Here is a 23107-nt window from a genome sequence, read left to right as displayed (position 1 = left end):
CACGCTTTCTCTCCCCCACCCCTGGTCTCTAACCAATAAATAAATAAATATTTTTTTTTAATCTAAAAAAAAAAAGTTTAATTAGGAAGACTTCAGAACCCAAATGTACACTTTTTTTCAAGCATCACTTAACGAACCAAGAGAGAAGGTGCCTCACTATTAATTCTCAACACCTAACTGGCTAGATGCTGCCCTGAAACACACATAGAGATGACTGCTCTTAAGCTTAACCACTATGCCTTCATTACATATTTATTAAACATTTGCTAATAATTCTTGAATTTTAAAAATAGTAAGTGTAAATTGCACTTAATATGCTTAAACAAGATATGTTTAAAGACAGTTAAAGAGAGAAAAACTACAATAAGTAAATCTTAGCCAGGTGTGGTGGTGCACGCTTTTCATCCCAGAACTTGGGAGGCAAAGGTAGAAGGACCACCATGAGTTCAAGGCCACCCTGAGAGTACAAAGTAAACTGCAGGTCAACCTGGGCTACAGTGAAACTCTACCTTGGAAAATTTAAAACAAAATAAATTCATTTTTTTAAGTACTTCATACTGAAGTGATGTTTTAACTTTTCCGTAAGGTATTTTAAAAAGAATGAAGGGCTGGAGAGATGGCTCAGTGGTTAAAAGCCCTTGCTTGCAATGCCTGCCAGCCCAGGGTTCAGTTCTCCAGTACCTAGAAGCACAAAGTGAAACATGTGTCAACTGTTCAACTGCAGTAGCAAGAGGCCCTGGAATGCCCATTCTTTCTCACACGCACACTTTCTCTTTCAAATAAACATAAATATTAAAAAGAAGAAGAAACAAAACAAATCATACTTGTCCACTTTTCCCTCAGTGCTGTTTACCAAGTTCATCAATTTCTTCTGTGCATCATCCAGCATTTCTTGCCGGAGCTCATCTGTTTTAAAGATAAGTAAACAAAGACAGGCATTAAGCTCCCAGTTCCCTGGTCCTGAAGGCAGCGAGACTGGAGGAGATAAACTAGTCCCCGCACCTCAGCTAAGCCACAGCTAAATCCACAGAGGACATGGGAAGATGAGCAAGAGTGCTGCTTCCATGCTGTTCCTGATAGTCAGCACCAGGATGTAGGAGACAGACTCTGAGGACACTCAACACCTACCAAAGTAGAGATCCAGAAACTTAAAACTGAAGGAAACTTAAAACTCACCCACCACGGCTCAGAGAATTTTGCAGAAGAGGGGACAGAACGATTGTTAAGAGCCACTGGTTGGGGCATCATGCTCAGAGGCATTTCCACCCCCCCCCCCCCAATAACTGACTACTGTTCCCACAACACATAAATCACAGACCCTTGGAGAATACCTGCAACCCCACTGAGGAGCGTCCCTAACGGAAAATAATGGGGATAGGGACAAGGGAAAAGAGGGTACCAACGCAAGATGGATCCACATGAAACATCTTGTTAATAATAACAATAAACATTTTAAAAAGATAGGCACTAACGAACTATGATAGTCTGGATAAATACATAAGACTTAGGAGATCTTTACTGTGACATGTGAACATTATGCCCTATTTTAATGTAGACTATCCAGTGACTTCCATCTCTTCTGTGGTTTAGGAAAAGATGCTCCTGATACAGAGATTACTGGAAAGCCAGAGGGTGCATATTCCACATTGTTTGCCTCCAGAAAAATTATTTAGTCAAAAATTTAAAAATCACAACAGATTTCTATCCTCTTTAGAAATTTAATGGCAAAGAATAGATTGTTACCACAGCTTTCCTGCATGACATATTTGCAGAGCAACTTTTACTTTAATAGGAGAAGATTTTCTTTTTCTGGCTGAAATCTGTTTTGGGTCTGCTAAGACTATCTAATACAACTGAGACTGTGGCTCATGACAAAGTTAGTATACTGTACAAAGTATTCTGGGGAAAAGAAATTCCAAAATAAGCCAGGCCAGCACTTGGGAGGCAGAGGTAGGAGGATCGCTGTGAGTTCCAGGTCCTGGGCCAGAGTGAGACCCTACCTCGAAAAACCAAAAAAAACCCCACAGAAATTACAAAATACAATTCAGATCATTGGCTCTGCCATATTAATTGTGACTGATTTAGAAGCATGTTTAGACTATTTTAAAATTCTTCAGCAAATCTGTAATATGTTGGTGGAATAGGCAGAAACTGGGTAATATAAAGGCAAAGTCTAGAAATCTAACAGGACACATCCTACTCCTAAGTCAACCATGCCACAGGATCAAGCTTCTGGCTAAAGAACTTCTCAGTCAAGCATGGATGTACATACACCTGCTACCTCAGAAGTAGTCAGTCTGAGCTAGAAGGAGTGCTTACAAGTTCTAATTCTGAAGGAAATGAAGAGTAGACTACCTGTAAAAGAGCTCCACTCTTCAAACCCTTCTCACAAACCTACTCTTTCTTTGACTAGTCATAGCTCGGTAAGCTCCTGTCAGGTGTTATGACTTGCAAATGCTTTTCCCAGTTCACTTTCATGGTAGCTTGTGAAACATGGAAACTTTAAATTTTGATGAAGTCTTATTTATTTTCTCTTGTTTGTGTATTTGATATCATATCTAGACATTATCTCCTAGTTCAGGTTTCATGTGCTCCTTTGTTGTTTTCTAAGAATTTTGACTGAGCACTTAGGTCTATGATAATAATCAAGTTCATTTCTGTGCATGGTATGAGGTAGGTGTCCACTCTTTCACACAGAGATATCCACTTACAGTACTATATGGGAGAAAACCTTTTTTGCACATGTGTGTATGGTATGTGTGTTATATATGTGGTAAATGCAGTGTGTCCATGTGAAAGGCCAGAGGAGAACACGAGTGTCCCCTCCTATTGGTTATCTATACGTTTACGTCAGTCTCTCACTGATTTTGGAGCTTGCCACTTTCGCAATTCTCAGGTCTCTGATCCCCACAGGTCTGGGGTTACAGATATGTATGACCATGGCAGCTATAATACATGGGTGCTGAGGATTCAAACTCAAATGGTGTCAGGCCCTCATGCTTGTGTGGGAGGCACTCTTACCCACTGATCCATCTCACTAGCCCCCCAAAACCTATTCTTTTGGCATCCTTCTGAAAAATCAACTGACCATGAATAAACAGTATATTTCTGGATTCTTGTTTTCCACAGAATTCTCTCAGATTCTGCACATGTAATTTCCTCTGCCTGTAAAGCTCTTATTCATTTGAACCACTTACTCTTATCTATCCTTTATGCTACAGTGAACAACTTACTTTCTTGATTAGGTCTGTTCGTCGTATTATGTTCTCATTCTGATTTATAAAGCATCTACTTCAAATGTTTGCAATGGCTTGAGCTTTTCTAAATTGCAAAATTCTATAGCACAAAATGTCATTCATAGAATAGGGCAACCTTACCAAAATAGAGATAATTGTCATAACCATATTATAAAAAGCAAAGTTTGGGCTGGAGAGATGGCTCAGGCCTTGCAAAGCCAAAGGACTCAGATTTGATTCCTTGGTGCCCATGTGGAGCCAGATGCGCAAGGTGGCACATGTGTCTAGAGTTCATCTGCAGTGGCTGAAGGCCCTGATGTGCCCATTCTCCCTCTTTCACTCTCTGTCTATCTATCATCTATCTCTTTTTTTTCTTTCTCTGAAATAAATAAACATAAAAAACATATTTTTTTAAAAAGTTAAGCTTGTGTTTGGAAAATCTACTATAAACTTTTCCTGCCTTTCCAAGAAGGAATCTAAACTTGGATATAAAAGGTGGGGGGGGCTATTATTCAAGTGTGAATCAGTTAAAGACATTTTCTCTTAAGACTCTTCATATGCAGATCAACACTATGAGCATGTGTTGCTATCTGAGTTATTTTCTAGCATTATATTGTGGATGTGAAGAGAACTCTCGAACAAAGGAAGAACAAGTAAGTAGTTCTCTTTTCACTTCTTCCTGTGCTGACTTGACCATCCCACTCAACAACTAGAGCAGAAGCCAGAGCAAAGATGGCAGCAATGTCGTCCCTTTCCCCTTCTCCACTCATCCTCCAGGGCTACAGAGAGAGCTGAAGAAGAGGTCAAAATTCTCTACTCTGTTCACACCTCCCTTTCCTCTCAGGTTCCCTTCTACACACGTCCATAATTTTATACCAATTATATTTCAGAATAATAATTTGAAGATACTGGATTATATAAAATACATTATTGAAAATAATTTCACTTGTGGTTTTTTAAAAATCATTTTAGTGTGGCCACTAAAAAATTAAAAATTATACCAAGCATCATGAAAACACCTAGAGGCTAAGACTGAAGAATTACAAGTTGGAGGCTAGGTTGAGGTACATACTGAGGTCAGGCCAAGTTACATATTAAGACCCTGTCTCAAAAAAGGAGAACAGAGGGAGGAAACATGAATAAACATGTGGCTCACAGTGTTATCTGTATGGAACATAAACCTGATATGAACTGCACTGCTCTGCCTGTCTCTCACTTACAAGATCCACAACAGATGATGAGCTGAGCCATGCAGTTTAACCAGCACTCCCCAGTGCTCAGGAGGCTGTAAGGGAGGGAGTAAGATCACTTGAGCCTAGGAATTGAGGCAAGCCTAAGCAACAATGTAAGGCCTCATCTTAGAAAATCAACTGAACAAAAAACTTGCATGATATGTAAACATTTTCAGAGTATAATTCACAAAGCTAAAAGTAGGTTCTGATGTAATGTTTATTAAGTTATAAATTTCAAACATAATAAGATTACAATGTGTTAAAGTCACTATTGAATATATAGTAACTGAGCTAATAAAATACAAAGTGTTCAGCTCTTTTAAATTCAAGTAGTACTTTAAATGTACCATTTTAATACAGGAAGGAAAAAAAAAACACCTCAGAAAACTTCAGGAGACATGACAGGAAGTGGTGACTTAAACATAAGTGATGCTCTTACTGCTATCCTGACAACCTAATCCAGGAAGGTGGTGACAGAAACTGAGGATACTTAAAACTCATCAAAGCAGAAATCCAGAGGTTGCAGAGAGCTCAAAACTAAAGCAGACATATAACATGCCCTCCAAGTCTCACTGTAGAAGAGGAGTGTGAAATACTGTAAGGACTATAGGATAGAAAGGAGTATCCTGAAGTACTGTCTCTCTTACCCAACAAAAACTGACTAATAAATTCATAACCCATGGTAAATACCAATAACCCCACCCCAAGGAGGGCCGCCCAAGGAGGGGAGGAAGGGATATAAGAGGATATATAGCTGGGTGTGGTGGCGCACACCTTTAATCCCAGAACTTGAAGGCAAAGGTAAGAGGATCACCATGAGTTCAAGGCCACCCTGAGACTACATAGTGAATTTCAGGTCAACCTGAGCTACAGTGAGACCCTACCTCAAAAAAAAAAATTAATTAATCAATAATAAAAATAGGGGACTAGAAAGATAGCTTAGAGCCAAAGGACCTAGGTTCTACTCCCTGGGACCCATGTAAGCTAGATGCACAAGGGGGTGCACACATCTAGAGTTTGTCAGCAGTGGCTAGAGGCCATGGTGTGCCCATTCTTTCTTTCTACCTGCCTATTTCTGTATGCTTCTCTTTCAAATAAATAAATAAATAAAATAAAGTAAAATAAAATAAAATAAAATAAAATAAAATAAAATAAAATAAAATAAATATAGGGGCTGCGGAAATGGCTTAGCAGTTAAGGTACTTGCCTGCAAAGCCACAGGACCTAGGTTCGATTCCCCAGGACCCACGTAAGCCAGATGCACAAGGCGGCATATGTGTCTGGACTTTCTTTGCAGTGTCTAGAGACCCTAGCATGCCCATTCAATCCCTCCCTCTCTGCTTCTCTTTCTCTCTCAAATAAATTTAAAAAATAAATATCATAAAAAGAATTGCTGATAAAATTATTAAAAAATAAAAATAAACTGGGCGTGGTGGAGCACACCTTTAATCCCAGCACTCGGGAGGCAGAGATAGGAGGATCGCCATGAGTTCGAGGCCACCCTGAGACTCCATAGTGAATTCCAGGTCAGCCTGGGCTAGAGTGAGGCCCTACCTTGAAAAATAAAAAATAAAAAAATAAAAATAAGACTTAGGGGGAAAGATCTAGAAGGAACGTATTAATGAACTGTGAAAAGTTAGGAAAAGAGAAGTCAAACCCTGATCTCACAGGTCCCTCCTTTCCTTCAGCAACACTTAACTCTCCTCCCATCAGAAATTCTGAATGCTTTTCTATAAAAACTGAAGACTGACTCAAACCACAATATGCAGTCAGAGCTATATTTACATGGGCAGGCAAAATATGGCTATTCAGAAATGAGTTTCAGCCAAATACAATAGTCCTGTGAATAATCTCACATGCCAAAATAATTCTTTAGAAGTGAAAGTGGGAGTGGGAAGCATTTTCAAGTTAAGCAATAAAGCAGCTAGGATTGAGTCTAACCTCGGAAAAGCATGCCCTGAGTGTGTGACCCAGTAAACCACAAAAGTAGAGCTGCCCTGAAATACCCAGAGATGGCACCAGTCTGCACCACTTGATTTAAAATCAAAATCAAAAAAATTCCCTGCAACAACTCAGCACAGCACACTTACGTTTACTGTGATTAATGACAGTACACTATAACACTGTCTTCAGAGAACATCTCAAAATTACCACGCTGCTTATAAATTCACTTTGATATTTCATGGCTGATCTCCTATGGACAGGTTTACTGAACAGCCTGGCTGTCTGAGACAAAGGTGGATGAAGCCCAGAACTCAAGTCACAAGACCTAGAGATGACCCATGTCCCATTACCAGGGCCAGACTATGTTGTTTAGTTTGTAAACTGAGCATTTGAATGTCAAAGAATTTTGAGAGAATCATCTAAATGATCAGATAGGAGTTTTCTGAACAGTTAACTGCTATGTAAAACATGAACACTCTTGGGCTAGAGAGATGGCTTTGAGGTTAAGGCGATTGTCTGCAAAGTCAAAGGATCCAGGTTCAATTCCCCAGTACCCAGGTGAAGTCAGATGCACTAGGTGGTGCATGTATCTGAAATTTGTTTGCAGCAGCTAGAGGCCCTGACACACCTATTTTCTCTTTCTCTCTCAAATAAATAAATAAATATTAAAAAAAAAACAAAAAACATGAGCACTCTCATCTGATTTCTTAAAATAACGAGTTCACTGCTCAATTTTGTCCTAATCAACAGCAACCATACAGTTCACTTTAACTAATGCTAGTATTTTATGATTACCCCCTCCATTTTGAGTATTTCTCATTAAGAACCAAGGCAGCTGGAGAAATGGCTTAAAGATAAAGGCGCTTGCCTGCAAAGCCAAAAACCCAGGTTCAATTCCCCAGGAGCCACGTAAGCCAGATGCACACACAAGGTGGCACATGCGTCTGAAGTTTTTGTGCAGTGACTGAAGGCTCTGGCAAGCCCATTCTTTCTTTCTGCCTCTATGTCTCTGTGTCAAATAAAATAAATTTTAAGAAACACTTAAAAAAAAATAAAAGAACCAAGACATGGGCTGGAGAGATCACTTAGCAGTTAAGGTGCTTGCCTACAAAGCCAAAGGACCCAGGTTCAATTCCCCAGGACCCATATAAGCCAGATGCACAAGGTAGCACATGAGTCTGGAGTTTGTCTGCTGTGGCTGGAAGCCCTGGTATGCCCATTCTCTCTCTTTCTCTGTCTCTCTGCCTCTCTCTCCCCCCCCCCTCAAATAAATAAGTAATAAATATTTTAAAAAATTTAAGTTATTTACAAAAGTACCAAGGCAATGGAGTCAACAGAAAAAAGAATAGGCCAGGCAGGTGCATGCCTTTAATCCCAGCACTTGGGAAGACAAATTAGGAGGATCACTATGAGTTTGGGGCCAGCCTGAGACTAATTCCAGGTCAGCCTGGGCTAGAACAAGACCCTACCTCGAAAAAAAAAAAGTTAAAAAGTAACAACAAACCAGGTATGGTGGTACACACCTTTAGTTCAGCACTCAGGTGCTTGAGGCAGGAGGATCACCATGGGTTCAAAGTCAGCCTGGGACTACAGACTGAGTTTCAGGTCAGCCTGGACTACAGACTCTGCTTTGAAAAAGACACAACAAAAGAAAATCACATCTATTTGTAATTTTAAGTTAGGATTATTAGCATCTGTTTTGTCTTTGCATGTGTATATGCATCTTTTGCACATGTGAGCACATATGTGTATGTGGGCCAGAGGTGTATACTGGGTATCATCCTTAATCATTCTCCACTTCAATTACAGAAGCATGGTCTTTCACTTGAACCCCACAGCTCATTGACTCAGCTAGGGTAGCTTGCCAGCTCATGCCAGGGTTAACCTATCTCTGCCTCCTAAGCACTGAAAGTACAGGTATACCTTGGCTGCCCAGCATGTACAGGAGGGCTGGGGGTCCAATCTGGGGTTCTCACTTGTGTGGCAAACACTTTACCCAATGAGCCATCTCCCAACTCCCCATTTTTTAATGAGTGGGGTGGGGAAGCATGTTTGGGTGCACATGCATGTGTGTGCACGTGTACATGGAGGCCAGCAGACAGCCTCAGATGTCACCCTCAGGAACAGTATCCACATTTTCTTAAGACAGGGTCTCTCATGTGCCTCGCTCTCACCAGTGAACCCTAAGATCCTCCTGCTTCTGCCTCTCTGGTGCCACACCATGCCTAGCATTTTCCTGTGGGTCTGGAGACTGAACTCGGGTTCCCATGCTCGAAAGGCTGGCACTTTACGCACTGACCTACCTCCCCAGTTCTGCTTTGTCTTCTTAAGCAACGTTTTCCAGCCCTAACTGACATGTAATCCTCAGGTCTAGAGTATACAAGGAATGCTTTCTTGTCCCATAACTATAAATTGTTGAGCAAAAGTAACTTTTAAAATTCTACTTAATGGTAATGAATTCAAAGGAAAAGAATTTTAATAACATTTATTTGAATTCTACTAGATCATAATTTGTTATTAAAACAAAATAGTTTGAGACTACTATATTATATAGTTAACTGAACTTGAAAGGGAGTTTCTCCCCGCCCCCGCCCCCCCCCCCCCCCCCCAGTACTGGAGATTGAACCCAGTACCTTGAACATGGTAGACAACTCTTCCAGGTCACCTGAGCTAGAATGAAAAACCAAAAAAAAAAAAAAAAAGGAAAGAGTCCAGTATATAGTATGTAATTTGAAAGATGTGTGCACAGACCAGCCATCTCCCAAAACAGAGAACTGCAATTTTAACAGTAAGAAGGAAACTAACCATAATAATGTTTCCACTTCATGAATATCATTATTACACAAAATATTCTTGTGACAAAAGGCATTCTAAGCTGGAGCATGAATCTCATTTCTGGAAACTTCCTAATGCAAATCATTATGGATAATATCCAGCTCAAACAAGTGTTTCATTTTGCCCACAGGGGTTTTTACAAAAAGCTCAAGTTAGCTGTCACATTAAAAAACTGAGACATAAAAAAAGAAGCCTGAAACATTTCAAACCAAAATCCAGATTTCCATTGTCCACTGAAAGATCTAAACTTTAAACTTTACTTATTTGCACATGTTATATGCACATGCCAAGGTCTTTCACTGTTACAAGTGAACAGACATATGCAGGTTTATGTGGTGGCTGGGAAACTGAATCTGGGCCAGCCGGCTTTGCAACCCAGAGCCTTTAACCACAAAGCCATCCATCTCTCCAGCCCCTGAGATCTAAGCTTTGACAGCACTGGGCACACAGGCCGAGGTAGTAAAAGTGAGGCAGAGCTGAGAATTTGTTGCCCCACTGGAAACACTTCAATTCACTGGTCTGTAACCCATCTTCTTTGCTCTCTTGTATTAGCAGTACAGCCCCATTTACAATGTGCTTTTGTGATTTATGCTTGAGAGCCTCATTTCTCCATACAGCAAATTCATTTCTACTTCCACCTTTCCAGTCCTCTACTACCGACATTCCATCCTCGCCACTCCCATGCGCACTGCTCTGTGGTTACCATTAGTCAACTGTATCTTCCTGTGACCAACTTCCAGATTATATATCTGCTATGAGTTCCTCTTTCTGTTTAGAATGCTTTCCCCCCAGCTACTAGTCTACTTTGTCTGTAACTATCCTCACTGTCACCTGTACCCTTTAGTAGCCTTTTCGACTCTTTCATACCACCATCACCAAGTACTAAGAGGCTCTTCCCTTCCAAAACAATGTGTTGCAAGTATTGGATTACAAGTCTTCCCCCTGCAAACTCCCTGAAGACAGGACCTCTGTCACCTAACTCTATCTCCAGTGCCTATTGAAGCACTTTTCCCAGCAGATAAACAATGGCTATTTGATAAATCAATAAAAGAATGATTGATTTTCTCTGGGAAGGATCAAAAAGAATGTTACATACTGAATTACTCAGCAGGCATTCCCAGAGAAAAGAGACAAAACACACAAAACATTAACTCAAAACATTCTTGTCAGCACATTATAATTTACCTTTTCCTTCATACTTGAATTATTTAAGCTGTAATTTCTAAAACATTGTTTAGTTAAATATTAATATTGGGCAGGCACATTTAAAATGTAACCAGTAAGTCAAAATTAACTTATTTACCTTACATATATTTATTCTTAAATCAAATGTTGGCATTGTTTAATATACCCAGATGTTTATATCATTACAAATAACTTTTTAACCATTTATGGCAATTCAGAAAACTGCATCTGGTACTTCTTATATGTTTCCTCTAAAATCACTACTTCTGCCAAAAACATCTATAAAGAAATCCCTCAAAAGGTTTCGGTAACAAAGCGTCTGGGAATGTATTTGGCATATGTTCAACAGGACATTATATGTTTTCTTGTTTAAATCATGTCCTAGAAAATGGAATGTCTTTATTGAAAATAAAAACACCACCACTCAGCACCATAAAGGTGGTTCCATGAACAACATTTTTCAGCTTCTTTTTAAAAAATATTTTTATTTTTATTTATTTGAGAGAGGCGGATAGACACACACACACAGTATAAAGAAAATGGCACGCGAGGGCCTCCAGCCACTGCAGTTAGAACTCCAGATGCAAGTGCTTCCTTGTGCATCTGGCTTATGGGTATCCTGGATAATTGAACCTGGGTCCTTTGGATTTGCAGGCAAGCACCTTAACTGCTAAGCCATCTCTCTAGCCCTCAGCTTTGTTTTTATTTGTAGCTTTACAGTATTTTTTTTAATTTTTATTTATTTGAGAGCAATAGAGAGAAAGAGGGAGAGAGAGGGAGAGAGAGAGAGAGAGAGAGAGAGAGAGAGAGAGAATGGGTGCATCAGGGCCTCCAGCCACTGCAAACGAACTCCAGATGTATGCACCACCTTGTGCATCTGGTTTACATGGGTCCTGGGGTATCGAGCCTCAAACCAGGGTCCTTAGGCTTCATAGGCAAGCGCCTAACCGCTAAACCATCTCTCCAGCCCTACAGTATGTTTTAATGTTGTATATTACAATAAACTTATTAGATTACTTTTGTATATTTTCCTGCTCCACACAAGGGAATTCCTGCTTGGTACTGAAAACCCAATCAAAAGCCTATGGTTGGCAGGTCATAAGCTCTAGTGGGGAAACCACTACTGTGGTCTGGCTAAATGGATATTTTATGCAGACCAAAAATAAATACTTATGTTTAGGTCATATTTTAATGCTTGCTCTCACTTTTTAGTTAGAGAAGCTTCTCTTTTCAGATGGCAGTGACCACTGGGATGATTCAAAACCAAAGTGCTGAGAAGTAATAGAGGAGGGTTCAGCACTAAGTGAGACATCTCTTCATACCCTCAAGGCTCAGGGACCATTGTGGAAGAGGTGGCAGAAAGGGTATAAGAAGACTTGAGAGAATAGTTCAGTGGTTAAAGTACTTGCCTACAAAGCTGAGAGACCCAGGTTCAATTCCCCAGGACCCACATAAACTAGGTGCACAGGGTGGCGCATGTGTCTGTAGTTCATTTGCAGTGGCTAGAGGCCCTGGCATACCCATTCTCTCTCTCTCTCTCAAATAAATAAAGAATAAATGAATAAAATTGTTTAAAAAAAGAAAAGATTAAGAGCCAAAGAAAAAGGAGGAGTTCTTATAATATTGTCTTCCAGACACTAAGTGGCCTTGATATTCATGACCTCCCCAGTGGCTGATGCCACCTACTAAGATCTGCATAATAGAAGGGAAGAAAATGATGGCATCAAAATAGAAGACAGAGATTGAAAAGAAGGCGGCAATAAGTGGAGGGGGAATTTGGGAGGGGGAAAGAGAAAAGGTGGTGGGTGGGGATTATAATCATGTTATATTGCCTACATTTACAGAAATTGTCAATAAAAAAGTTAAAAAAAAAGAAAATTTAAAAAACAATAAAAAATTATAGAACCCTTTACAAAATAGACGTAGGGTTGGGACTGTAGCTCAGTGGGATAGCACTTGCTTATTATGCACTAGTGTTGAAAAGAGAAATAGCTAAGAAGCAGTTATAAACTTGTAGATAGATCAAAATATTTTCTCAGTGGTAAACAGAATTTGTACTCTTTATGGAAACCTATTTTCCTTTGTGTACCATTGAATTCCCTACCCTTGAATATTAATTTCTGAATCAAGAACTGTCTTATCCTTACTATTTTCATTTATCCAATCTTTTTTTTTAAATTTAAACAGGAACTTACTTCAAGGATGACAATAAAACCAAGAAATAAAAGGACAGCATCCATATATACAGATAGCAAGACAACAGAGCTTTCAATGATTCAAATATACTCCAGGTTTACAAAGGTGATATTTTCTTATCACTGACAGTGTCATGGAAATTCTGAACTCTGATGACCTTGAGAATAGTAAACAATAGATACTGTCCTATCTGCTTCATAGACTAGTCTATTGAGTCTAAAAAAAGGGGGGGAGGCATGTGAAACAAGTCTTTGGAACTATATTGAGAAGGAATAAATTCATGTGAAATGTTCAAAAAACAATTTCTACAAAGAAGGGTAACAGTAATCCCTCTATAGCCAACGCTGCCTGTGAAAATATAGTAGTCCCTTTAGGGTCTTAGGATTGCTCTTGCTATATAGGGTGGGCAGTGTGAGAGTTAAGCAGTTCTTAATGTTTTTTATAGTTCTCTTACTTTCTAGGTGAAATCCCACTAGAGGTCTCCTCAAATTCCTTTCCTCCATGGTAATTCCTTGCCACTTACTGGTGTTCTAGAGGAACTAAATATGGACACTGTTGGGTAGCACTGCCTTAGATACTGACTTGCCATATGTATATCTGGGCTACATGATATTTCCTTAGCTTCCCGAAGAGGGCTCTATCTAGTATTCTACACAGCATCTAACACGAAGCCAAGCTGTTAGTTCTTATTAGGCAGTTAATGACTAGTAAGGTGCCTATCCTCATATTCTTCATACAAGGCTCATAAACACCTTCATTCACAAGCACAGTTGCACATCCATGGCAGCAGCACACTCTACGATATTCCTCCGCTTCAATGCTGGATCAAATCAACCACTCCTTCCTTAGGTTTGACCAGACTAAACCATATCTCTGTAATGATATTATCAACCATTCTGAATAAAATATGACGTCTTAAAATGACTTTCCCAATATTGTCTAAATGTTGAAACTGGATACCAACTAATCATTAGTCTACAGATGCTTAGATATGAAACAATACTTCGCCTCTACAATTCAAGTCTCTGTGTACTTTCTCGCAACAAAAACCAATTTGTCTTGTTCAAAATTGTTTCTCCTGGCAAAAACTTTTGCTGTCTGGCCAACTGTGTTAAAAATAAAGTACAGTATTACAACATCAATCAACATTGAAAGTACTTAATGATTTATGAACGAAAATATACAGTGATGCTTTTTAAAATGAGTAAGCCAACCAAAGGCTTATTTATATTATCAAATCAAGATACAGCTTTGAGAAAATAAAGTCACATTTGTGTTTAGAGATAGAAAAATGGTATTAAACACTTAGGTAATGTAAGAAAACAGACTGTTCAGGAAAGCAGTAAAGGGCAAGAATAATTTAAAGACATAAAAGAACTGCCTGTATATTCCCCTTCCTGTCTGTGCCATGCTGGCTGCCTGCTCCCTTTCAAATTCCATGGTTGCAAGCTGAATTAGCCTGGCTTTTACTTCATTAAATGAATTCAAAGTTGCTATATGTTAGTGACAAATAAATAAATTATATATATTTGGTTTTTGTTTTTCTGGTTGTTCAAGGTAGGATTCCACTCTAGCCCAGGTGGACCTGGAATTCACTCTGTAGTCTCAGAGTAGCCTCGAACTCACAGGGATACTCCTACCTCTCCCTCCCGAGTGCTGGGATTAAAAGCATGCACCACCACACTTGGCTTATATTTGGTTTTTTGAGGTTGGTTCTATCTCTAGCCCAGGCTGACCTGGAATTCACTATGGAGTCTCATGGCGATCCTCCTACCTCTGCCTCCCAAGTGCTGGGATTAAAGGCATGCGCCACCATGCCCGGCTTCAAGTTTCAGTTTCTTTAGCCTATAAAAGGGAACTAACACCATTTAGACTTACTTATGAATGGCAAGTGAATAAGAAAGACAAAGTAATAACACCTGTATTATGTCAGCAGTCCCTAATATATACTCAACATATATTATTTTCTTGTTTCCTACTTCCAGGCTTGACACTAGACAGAGTTCCAAGGCTGATCGCCCTTAGGAAATAGAGGACTTTGAATTAGGACAGGTGTATGCCTCAGAATTAAGTTATTCTGAAGACAACTACCTACCTCACATCTGTTACTGCACTCCCATTCCCTGTCTCCTGGAGATTCAGGCCAAGTTACTTAGGTTTGTTTTTAGTTCCCAGGCTGCAGTGGTTATTGTCATTTATCTCCGTAGTGTCCAAGTCACTTCCTGTTTTGGCAGTACCTCTGCTATTCCACCTGCTTCTACTGTTGCATATTTCTGATTTCTATTCTGTGGTAGGTGGTATATATTTTTTGATTTTGATTTTTTTAAGATTTATGTACTGTTACTTCTATGCCAACATAACACCTTTCCAATCACTTTAAATCATTAGCAATTAAATGCAGCCCTAGAATAGCTACTAAGTGACAGAATAAATGAGGACATGCCATTATCATCAGGTGTTAAGACTCAGCAAAGCACTATGAACCAAGTCTAAGGCCAAACTGATAATCCTAAACACAGGACTCACTTTGGGGAGCTGACAGGTCATAGCGGGTTAACAATGACATTCATTTTATAAAATGTGACTTGAGAACACTTTCCTCTAATGGATCATATGGCTTCAGGTGTAACATGAACTAAGCAGAGATAAGTCATAGCCATGCGGACTGGATGAGGCAAATCAACCTCTCTCACAGTCAACAGGCAACAAGCAACAACACAGCACTGTCTCAACACCCAGGAGAACTGACAAGACAGCCAGAACTATCCTCATGGCTGGCCTCATTAGAATCAGATGCAAAGTGAAGCAGATAAGCTCTGGGATATGAAAATGGAAGTCACACACAAAAGACAATGGTCTCACTCAACAGTGCCAATGGACAGCAGAAAACAACATTTGATTCAACAAAGGTACTACTAGGAAGAACAAAGAAAAGATGGAAGACCTACTTTGCTTTTTCAGTTCTTCAATCTGTTCTTCTTTTAGGTCCAACTGTTCTGTAAGTCTTGATGCTGAATCCAATGCAGCATTTGCTTCATCCAAGCCTTCCTGAGGGCAGAAAATTTATTATCAAGCAGTCTGCAAACTGTCCTACTAGCAGAGGGCTTAGAGACATCTCAGAATCAAACCCCTCATAGTTCAGCTCATGAAGCTATATTGCTGGTGGGCAAGTTCATGCAACTGAAGAGTATCAAAGAGAGAACCCACAGCTGGACATGGTGGTAGACGCCTTTAATCTCAACACTCAGGAGGCAGAGGTAGGTGGATCAAGGCCAGTCTGGGCTAGAGCAAGACCCTACCTCAAAATAAATAAATAAATAAATTAATTAATTAATTAAATTTTAAAAAAAAGATAGAACCAGCCGGGTGTGGTGGTGCACGCCTTTAATCCCAGCACTTGGGAGGCAGAGGTAGGAGGAATGCTGTGAGTTCGAGGCCACCCTGAGATTACATAGTGAATTCCAGGTCAGCCTGGGCTAGAGTGAGATGCTACCTCGATAAACCAAAAAAAAAAAAAAAAGCAAAACGCTTTTTAAAAATAATGCTGCAGATGTAGTGGCACATGCCTTTAATTCCAGCACTTGGGAGGCAGAGGGAGGAGGATCACCCTGAGTTCAAGGCTAATGAGAGACCCTGTCTCACAGGAAGCAGATGACATTCTTTAGCATGACACACATCTGGAGTTCGTTTGCAGTGGCTAGAGGCCCTGGTGCTATCTCTGCCTCTTTCTCTCTCTGGAGAAAGTGGGACCTAACGGTCCATTGAAGCACCATCTTCCGGGAAGGAACAATGCTATTCCTGCAGAAGTGGGTGCCTTTAAAAAGGACAAATTTGGCTTCCTCCTGCTGTTTCCCTGGCCCTCTCTTTGCACTTCTCAATAGATGATACAGTAAGAAAGCCATTGCCAGACACTATTCCTTCCAAACCAGACTCCTCAGCACAGAACCAATGAGCCGATACTTTTTAAATTATGAATTACCTACTTGATGGTAAAAGAAGCACAAAGTAACCTGGGTGTGGTGGTGCATGCCTTTGATACCAGCACTCAGGAGGCAGAAGTAGAAGGATTGCTGTGAGTTTGAGGCCACCCTGAGAATACAGAATTAATTCCAGGTAAGCCAGAGCTAGAGTGAGACCCTACCTTGAAATACCAAATCCAAAAAAACCAAGCAGCAGCAGCAGCACAAAGTAGAATAATATGCCTCCCCATCCACCATTTTGGTAAAAACTTCAATCTGATGGTATGATAGATTGATAAGGATATAGAATAAAAATCTTTTTTTCTTTTGTTTTTGGTGGTTTGGTTTTTTTTTTGATTTTTCGAGGTAGGGTCTCACGCTAGCCCAGGCTGACCTGGAATCCACTATGGAGTCTCAGGGTAGCCTAGAACTCATGGCAATCCTCCTACCTCTGCCTCCCGAGTGCTAGGATTAAAGGTATGTGCCACCACGCCTGGCTTTGTTTTTGGTTTTTGAAAATATTTTATTCATTCATTTCAGAAACAGACAGGAAGAAACAGAGGGAATGGGCATAATAGGGCCTCCAGCCATCACAGAGGAACTCCAGATGCTTGTTCCACCTTGTGCATCTGGCTTATGTGGGTACTGGAAAATTGAACCTGGGTCCTTAAGCTTTGCAGGCAAGTGCCTTAACCACTGAGCCATGCCTCCAGGCCTGTTTTTTGAGGTAGGGTCTCCCTCCAGACCAAGCTCACCTGGAATTCACTATATAGCTCACAGGGTAACCTCAAACTCATGGCAATCCTCCTGCCTCTGCCTCCCAAATGACTGGATGAAAGGCGTGCAGTACCAAGCCTGGCTTAGAAGAACCACCTTTATGCATTACTGGTCAGAAGAATAAATTAGCACAACTACATTAGAAAACAATTTGCAATCCTTCAATAAAGCAAAATCACCCTGTTAATGTCCTTTATTTTAAAATAGGTAAATAAATCAGAATACTGGTTTACATATGAAATGGTGGGAAGGGGATGGCATGGTGCATAAGGAACTTCAAAGGACAATACTCTGTTGCATATACTGACTGGTATGTTGGTATCTGCTCAACTGCTATCCTTATATCTTATACATGTTACATATTAATATACATATTAAAATCTTTACAGTCACTTAATGTTTTAAAAAGTATTTAAAACTTGCTGGGCATAGTGGCACATGCCTTTAATCCTACCACTTGGGAGGCAGAGGTGGGAGGATTGTCTTGAGTTCAAGGCTACCCTGAGCTAGAGTGAGACCCTACCTCAAAAAAAAAAAAAACAAAAAAAAAGTGTTTAAAACTATGTAGGAAATATATTTCCCTACCTGAAACATCAATATCAGTATTCCAATAACATTAATATCAATAAGCATCATTAGTAACTCCAGATAAATCAACTTTATTATTTTCCAGCAGCTATTGTCAGTCTACCTATGTATGACTAAGAAAGATTTCTCCAAAATCTAAAGCAAATCTCTATGGTGTCTTAACCTCTGCATGGCGGTTGATTTCATTCATATTTTCATATGCTTTCCAAGATACTGATTTCAAAGTACACTATAAGTTTAAGGCTAGTCTGGGCTACAGAGAGAACTCTAGGTCAGCCTGGGCTAGTGTGAGACCCTGTATCAAAAGAATTAAAATGTAAAATAAAATAAAATTTATAGAAGAAAACTGTTTTGCCTACCTGCAATGATAATACTTTTCCTTCCAGATTTTCTGCCTTTTTCTTCCATTCAGCAATAAGCTGCTTTTGCTTTTCTAATTCAGCAGAATACATAGCTTTTTCCTCTAGAGAGGAGCAGAGTTATATTAATATTTCACAACTGTAAACAAAACTGGAATTTTTAAATAACTTGAAATTTTAATTAAAATAAAGCAGTTCAAACATTTCAAAATTAAGTTATATACGCCCTAGTGATCATGTTAAATAGAACCAAGGTGATGAGATCCCTGTTTGCTGCGCCTGAACTCTTCTCCCTTGTATCCACCTTGTGGGCTCTTCCTCCCTTCACAGCCCCACTCAAACGCTGCTTCTACAGCTTCCACACCACTGTGCACACAGAGTCTTCGGAGCAATTTCCTCATAGAGTACATCTACACAATTTTCATGTATAAAATTTAAGATTTCAGGGCTGGATAGATGGCTTAGTGGTTAGGGCACTTACTTGCAACGCCTAAGGACCCAAGTTTGAATCCCTAGAACCTATGTAAGCCAGATGCAAATGGTAGTGCATGTGTCTGGAGTACATTTACAGTGAGTAGAGGCCCTGGCATGTCCATTCTTTCTCTCTCTCTCTAAAAAATACATAAAAATATTTTTTTTTGTTTTGTTTTTGTTTTTTTGTTTTTCAAGGTAGGGTCTCACTCTAGCCCAGGCTGACCTGGAATTCACTCTGTAGTCTCAGGGTGGCTTCGAACTCACAGCGATCCTCCTACCTCTGCCTCCCGAGTGCTGGGATTAAAGGTGTGCGCCACCATGCCCGGCAAAAATAAAGTATTTTTTAAAAATTTAAGATTCAACCATACGGACTAAAGGAACACACAGTTACAAATTTAACATTTTGCTTCAGCACAAAACTTCCCTGTTCAACTAGTTCAATTAATAATCACCAAATGTATAAGTCAACAAAATTGATGGGTAGATAATCTAAAGTGAGTAAATTTTGTTTCATTTGTTTTTCAGTTTTTCGAGGTAGGATCTCACTCTAGTCCAGGCTGGCCTTGAACTCACAGCGATCCTCCTACCTCTGCCTCCTGAATGCTGAAGTTAAAGGCATTTGCCACTAGGTCTTGCTATAGTGGATAAATTTAATGATGAAATGGAAAAAGCATACATGGTTCTTAGGGTAAAATGGCTCTGCCTATTGTTAGTATATCTCCAAAACTGTATTTCCAGGGCTGGACAGATGGCTCAGTTGTTAAGGCACTTGTCTGCAAAGCCTAATGACCCAGGTTCTATCCCCCAGTATTCACATAGATCCAGATGCACAAAGTAGTACATGCATCTGGAGTTCATCTGCAGTGGCTAGAGGTCCTGGGCATGTGATTCTCTCTTCCTCTCTTCCTATCTCTCTCTGTGTTTTGCATGGTGGCACAAGCCTTTAATCCCAGCACTGAGATAGGAGGATCTCTGTGAGTTCAAGGCCACCCTGAGACTACATAGTGAATTCCAGGTCAACCTGGGCTAGACAGAGACCCTACCTTGAAAAACAAAAAAATTTTTTAATGTACTTTCCACTTAAACTAGGAAATATAGTTATCTCAAAGCACAAATGTACAATTTAAAACAAGTTAATCAATATTTCAAAGGACAGCCAGGAATGGTGGCACAAGCCTTTAATACCAGCACCTGAGAGGCAAAAGTAGGAAGATCACCGTGAGTTTAAGGCCAGCCTGGACTATAAAGTAAGCTCCAGGTTAGGCTGGGACAGAGAGACCCTACCTCAAGAAGTATGAATGTATGTATTTCAAAGGACAGTAATTACTGAGAATTAACACTTTGAAGGGGCTTCAATCTCCAATGATATCTCAAAACCTAACCATAAACATTTATATCTTTCTCATCTTCTCATGTTACCTCTTTACCAAGTGAATGTTCTTATTCATGTTACCTTAACTTTGACCAAAATTAGTAATAAGACACAAACATTTTTAATACTTACTATAGTTTATATTTTCTAGTTTTAGTCATAAAAGGAGCATAAATTAACTTGCTGATGGCTACTGAAACTTTCCCAGTCCAAAAAAAAAAAAGTTTCAAAGACTTCCTATGCCTAACACTGTATTCAAGTTAAGGCAAAATTTACCAATATCTACAATTTTTCTACCCTGAGAGATCAACTAGATAAGTAACTCACCTTGTTGGAAGTGCTCTAGAACCATCTGCAGGTTGGCTAGTGACAGTGTGTACTGCTTTACTTGCTCCTGAGAAACAGAAAGCTGTAGTGCGATTTCATCTCTCTGCTTGGAGACCATGTTCAATTGGTCTTGCAGTGATTCTACCTGCACACTGGCTTGATGACTTCAAAGAAAAGAATAAAGTCAGATTGCTTCATCTATTTAGATACTTTAACAAAAGAAACATTCTTCCTACCTCTTAATACATTAAATTCAAGTTATGTTTCAAAGTATGCACATACTGTAGCAAGACAAAACATCTTCCCTGTACTTTTCTCTTTATTTATTTGCAAGCAGAGGTATACAGAGACAAAGCGAGAGTGAGTGTATATGAGCATGCCAGTGCCTCTAGCCACTACAAATGAACTCTAGATGGATGTGTTGCTTTGTGCAACTGGCTTTATGTGGGTGCTGGGGAATCCAATCCAGGTCATTAGGCTTTGCAAGTAACTGCCTTAACTGCTGAGCCATCTCTCAAGCCTTCCCTATATTTTCTTTCTTTTTTTTTAAAATATATTTTATTTATTTGAGGAAGAAAGGGAAAAAAAGAGGGGGGGAAGGTAGAGACAGAATGGGCACGCCAGGGCCTCCAGCCACTGCAAACGAACTCCAGATGCATGCACCACCTTGTGCATCTGGCTAATATGGGACCTGGGAAATCAAACCAGAGTCCTTTGGCTTTGCAGGCAAGTACCTTAAGCACTAAGACACCCCTCCAGCCTCGTACTTTTCTTTATTATTACTCACTATGAAGTACATGGACTGGAGACACTAAGCACACTCACACTACTGTGCAATCATTACTGTCATGTGTCCACTCCACAGCTTCCCAAACTCAAGCTCCACGTCTTTTTGATAACTACTTCCCATTCCTCCAGCCATGACGACCTATCTTGTCTCTGAATTTGATCTCCCTTATATGCTATTGCATTTGATTCAAGTTCTAGTTTAAAACAAACTTTAAGAGCTTCTCTGTTCATGTTCTCCTTGTTGTTTTGTTTTTTCAAGAGTGCCCAGGACTGGCCTGGCACTCGCTCTGTAGGCTAGCCTAAAACTCACAGTGGCCATCCCACCTCTGTCTCCCTCCTAAGTGCTGGGATTAAAGGCATGCACTACCATGCCCAGCCTGAAAGTGATCTTGTTCTTTTCTTTTTCTTTTTCTTTTTTTTTTTTTTTTTTTTTTTTGTAGTGCTAAGGATTGAACCAACGACCTCATGCATGCTAGGTATGAGCTACATTCCCAGTCCCAAAAGTGACTTTTAACAAGTGACAATTATTTGAAAAACTAAGAATTAAGCCGGGTATGGCATGGTGGTACATGCCTTTAATCCCAGCACTTCGGAAGCTGAAGTAGGAGGATCCTGTGAGTTCGAGGCCTACATAGTGAATTCCAGAGTAGCCTGGGCTAGAGTGAAACCCTACCTCCAAAAACAAAACAACACAACAACAAAAAACCGAAGAATGATGCCAGGCATGGTGGTGCTCACCTTTAATGGCAGCACTCAAGGCAGAGGAGGTAGGTGGATCACTGTGAGTTTGAGGACGCCTTGAGACTACCTAGTGAAGTCCAGGTCAGCCTGGGCTAGAGTAAAACCCTATCTTGAAAAACAAAAACGAACAACAACTTAAGATTAGGCTAAATAAGCCAGGCATTGTGGCATAGCTTATACAGGTAACTTTTACCACTTCCACAAGCAAGAACTCAGAGGCCCTAAATCTCTCCGTATACAGTACTTTCCACACGCAGATCAGTAGAATGTCCTTGTATCATGACTACATTCAAATTACCACATCAGTCCTCATGAATATTTACCAACTAAATTCTTACTCAAGAGCAGCCATGAAAGGGAAGATCAACTCACTATGAGGTTACTTCACCCAATAGCACCCTCTTGTGGAAAGAACTATAAATCAGTAAGGCCTGAACTGCCTCCAAATGTCCCTGGGCTTTATTCAACTTGGCTGGTTAGCAAATCAAAGCATGATTGTGAGAATAAAATGAGCTATGATGGCACTCAAAAAGATAATAAATAAAGTGTTACTTTGGTAAGGGATCAAAATATAAAATTTGTGTATTTAATTTACTCACACAATCAACATTTATTGTCTTAGTCTATGTGCTATTATTAATCTATATGTATTTTGTGCACGTACTGTGGGAAGTATATTAAATGAACAATACCACTCTTATGTTCATAAAAATGTTATGTTCAGGCTGGGGAGATGGGTCAGCAGTTAAAGATGCTTGATTATAAAGCCTGCTGGCCTAGGTTGGTCCAGATTTGATCTTATAGTACCCATGTAAAGCTGGATGAATAAAATGATGCATGTGTCTAGAGTTCATTTGCAGCAGTGGAAGCTGTGGCATGTCCAATCATTCATAATTCATATCTCTCTACTTGAAAATAGGTAAATAAAATATTTTTTAAAAAATGTTTTGCTCCCCCCAGACACAAAATGGCCTGTATATCTATGGCCTCACAGTGCCTGGTACTACCTATACAAGACTATCATAAGAGGAGGAAAAGATCATGACATCAAAATAAAAGAGAGACTGATTGAGATGGGGAGGGGATATGATGG

General features: G+C 39.8%; 1 protein-coding gene across 3 annotated transcripts in view; it reads right to left on the bottom strand.

Annotated features, from left to right (window-relative positions):
* Window positions 1-23107, bottom strand: part of Trip11 (thyroid hormone receptor interactor 11) — a 97134-nt gene that overhangs the window by 9241 nt on the left and 64786 nt on the right. For all 3 annotated transcript variants that reach the window (XM_045154811.1, XM_045154813.1, XM_045154812.1), the window contains 4 exons: window positions 20485-20648; window positions 18312-18415; window positions 15577-15676; window positions 825-906 (listed from right to left, as the gene is read on the bottom strand). In XM_045154811.1, the coding sequence (XP_045010746.1) occupies window positions 825-906; window positions 15577-15676; window positions 18312-18415; window positions 20485-20648 (450 nt within the window). The remainder of the gene's footprint in view (window positions 1-824; window positions 907-15576; window positions 15677-18311; window positions 18416-20484; window positions 20649-23107) is intronic.

The sequence above is a fragment of the Jaculus jaculus genome, chromosome 7 (genome assembly GCF_020740685.1).
Source record: "Jaculus jaculus isolate mJacJac1 chromosome 7, mJacJac1.mat.Y.cur, whole genome shotgun sequence".
Lineage (NCBI taxonomy): Eukaryota > Metazoa > Chordata > Mammalia > Rodentia > Dipodidae > Jaculus > Jaculus jaculus.
This window is presented reverse-complemented; position numbering and strand designations above follow the sequence as displayed.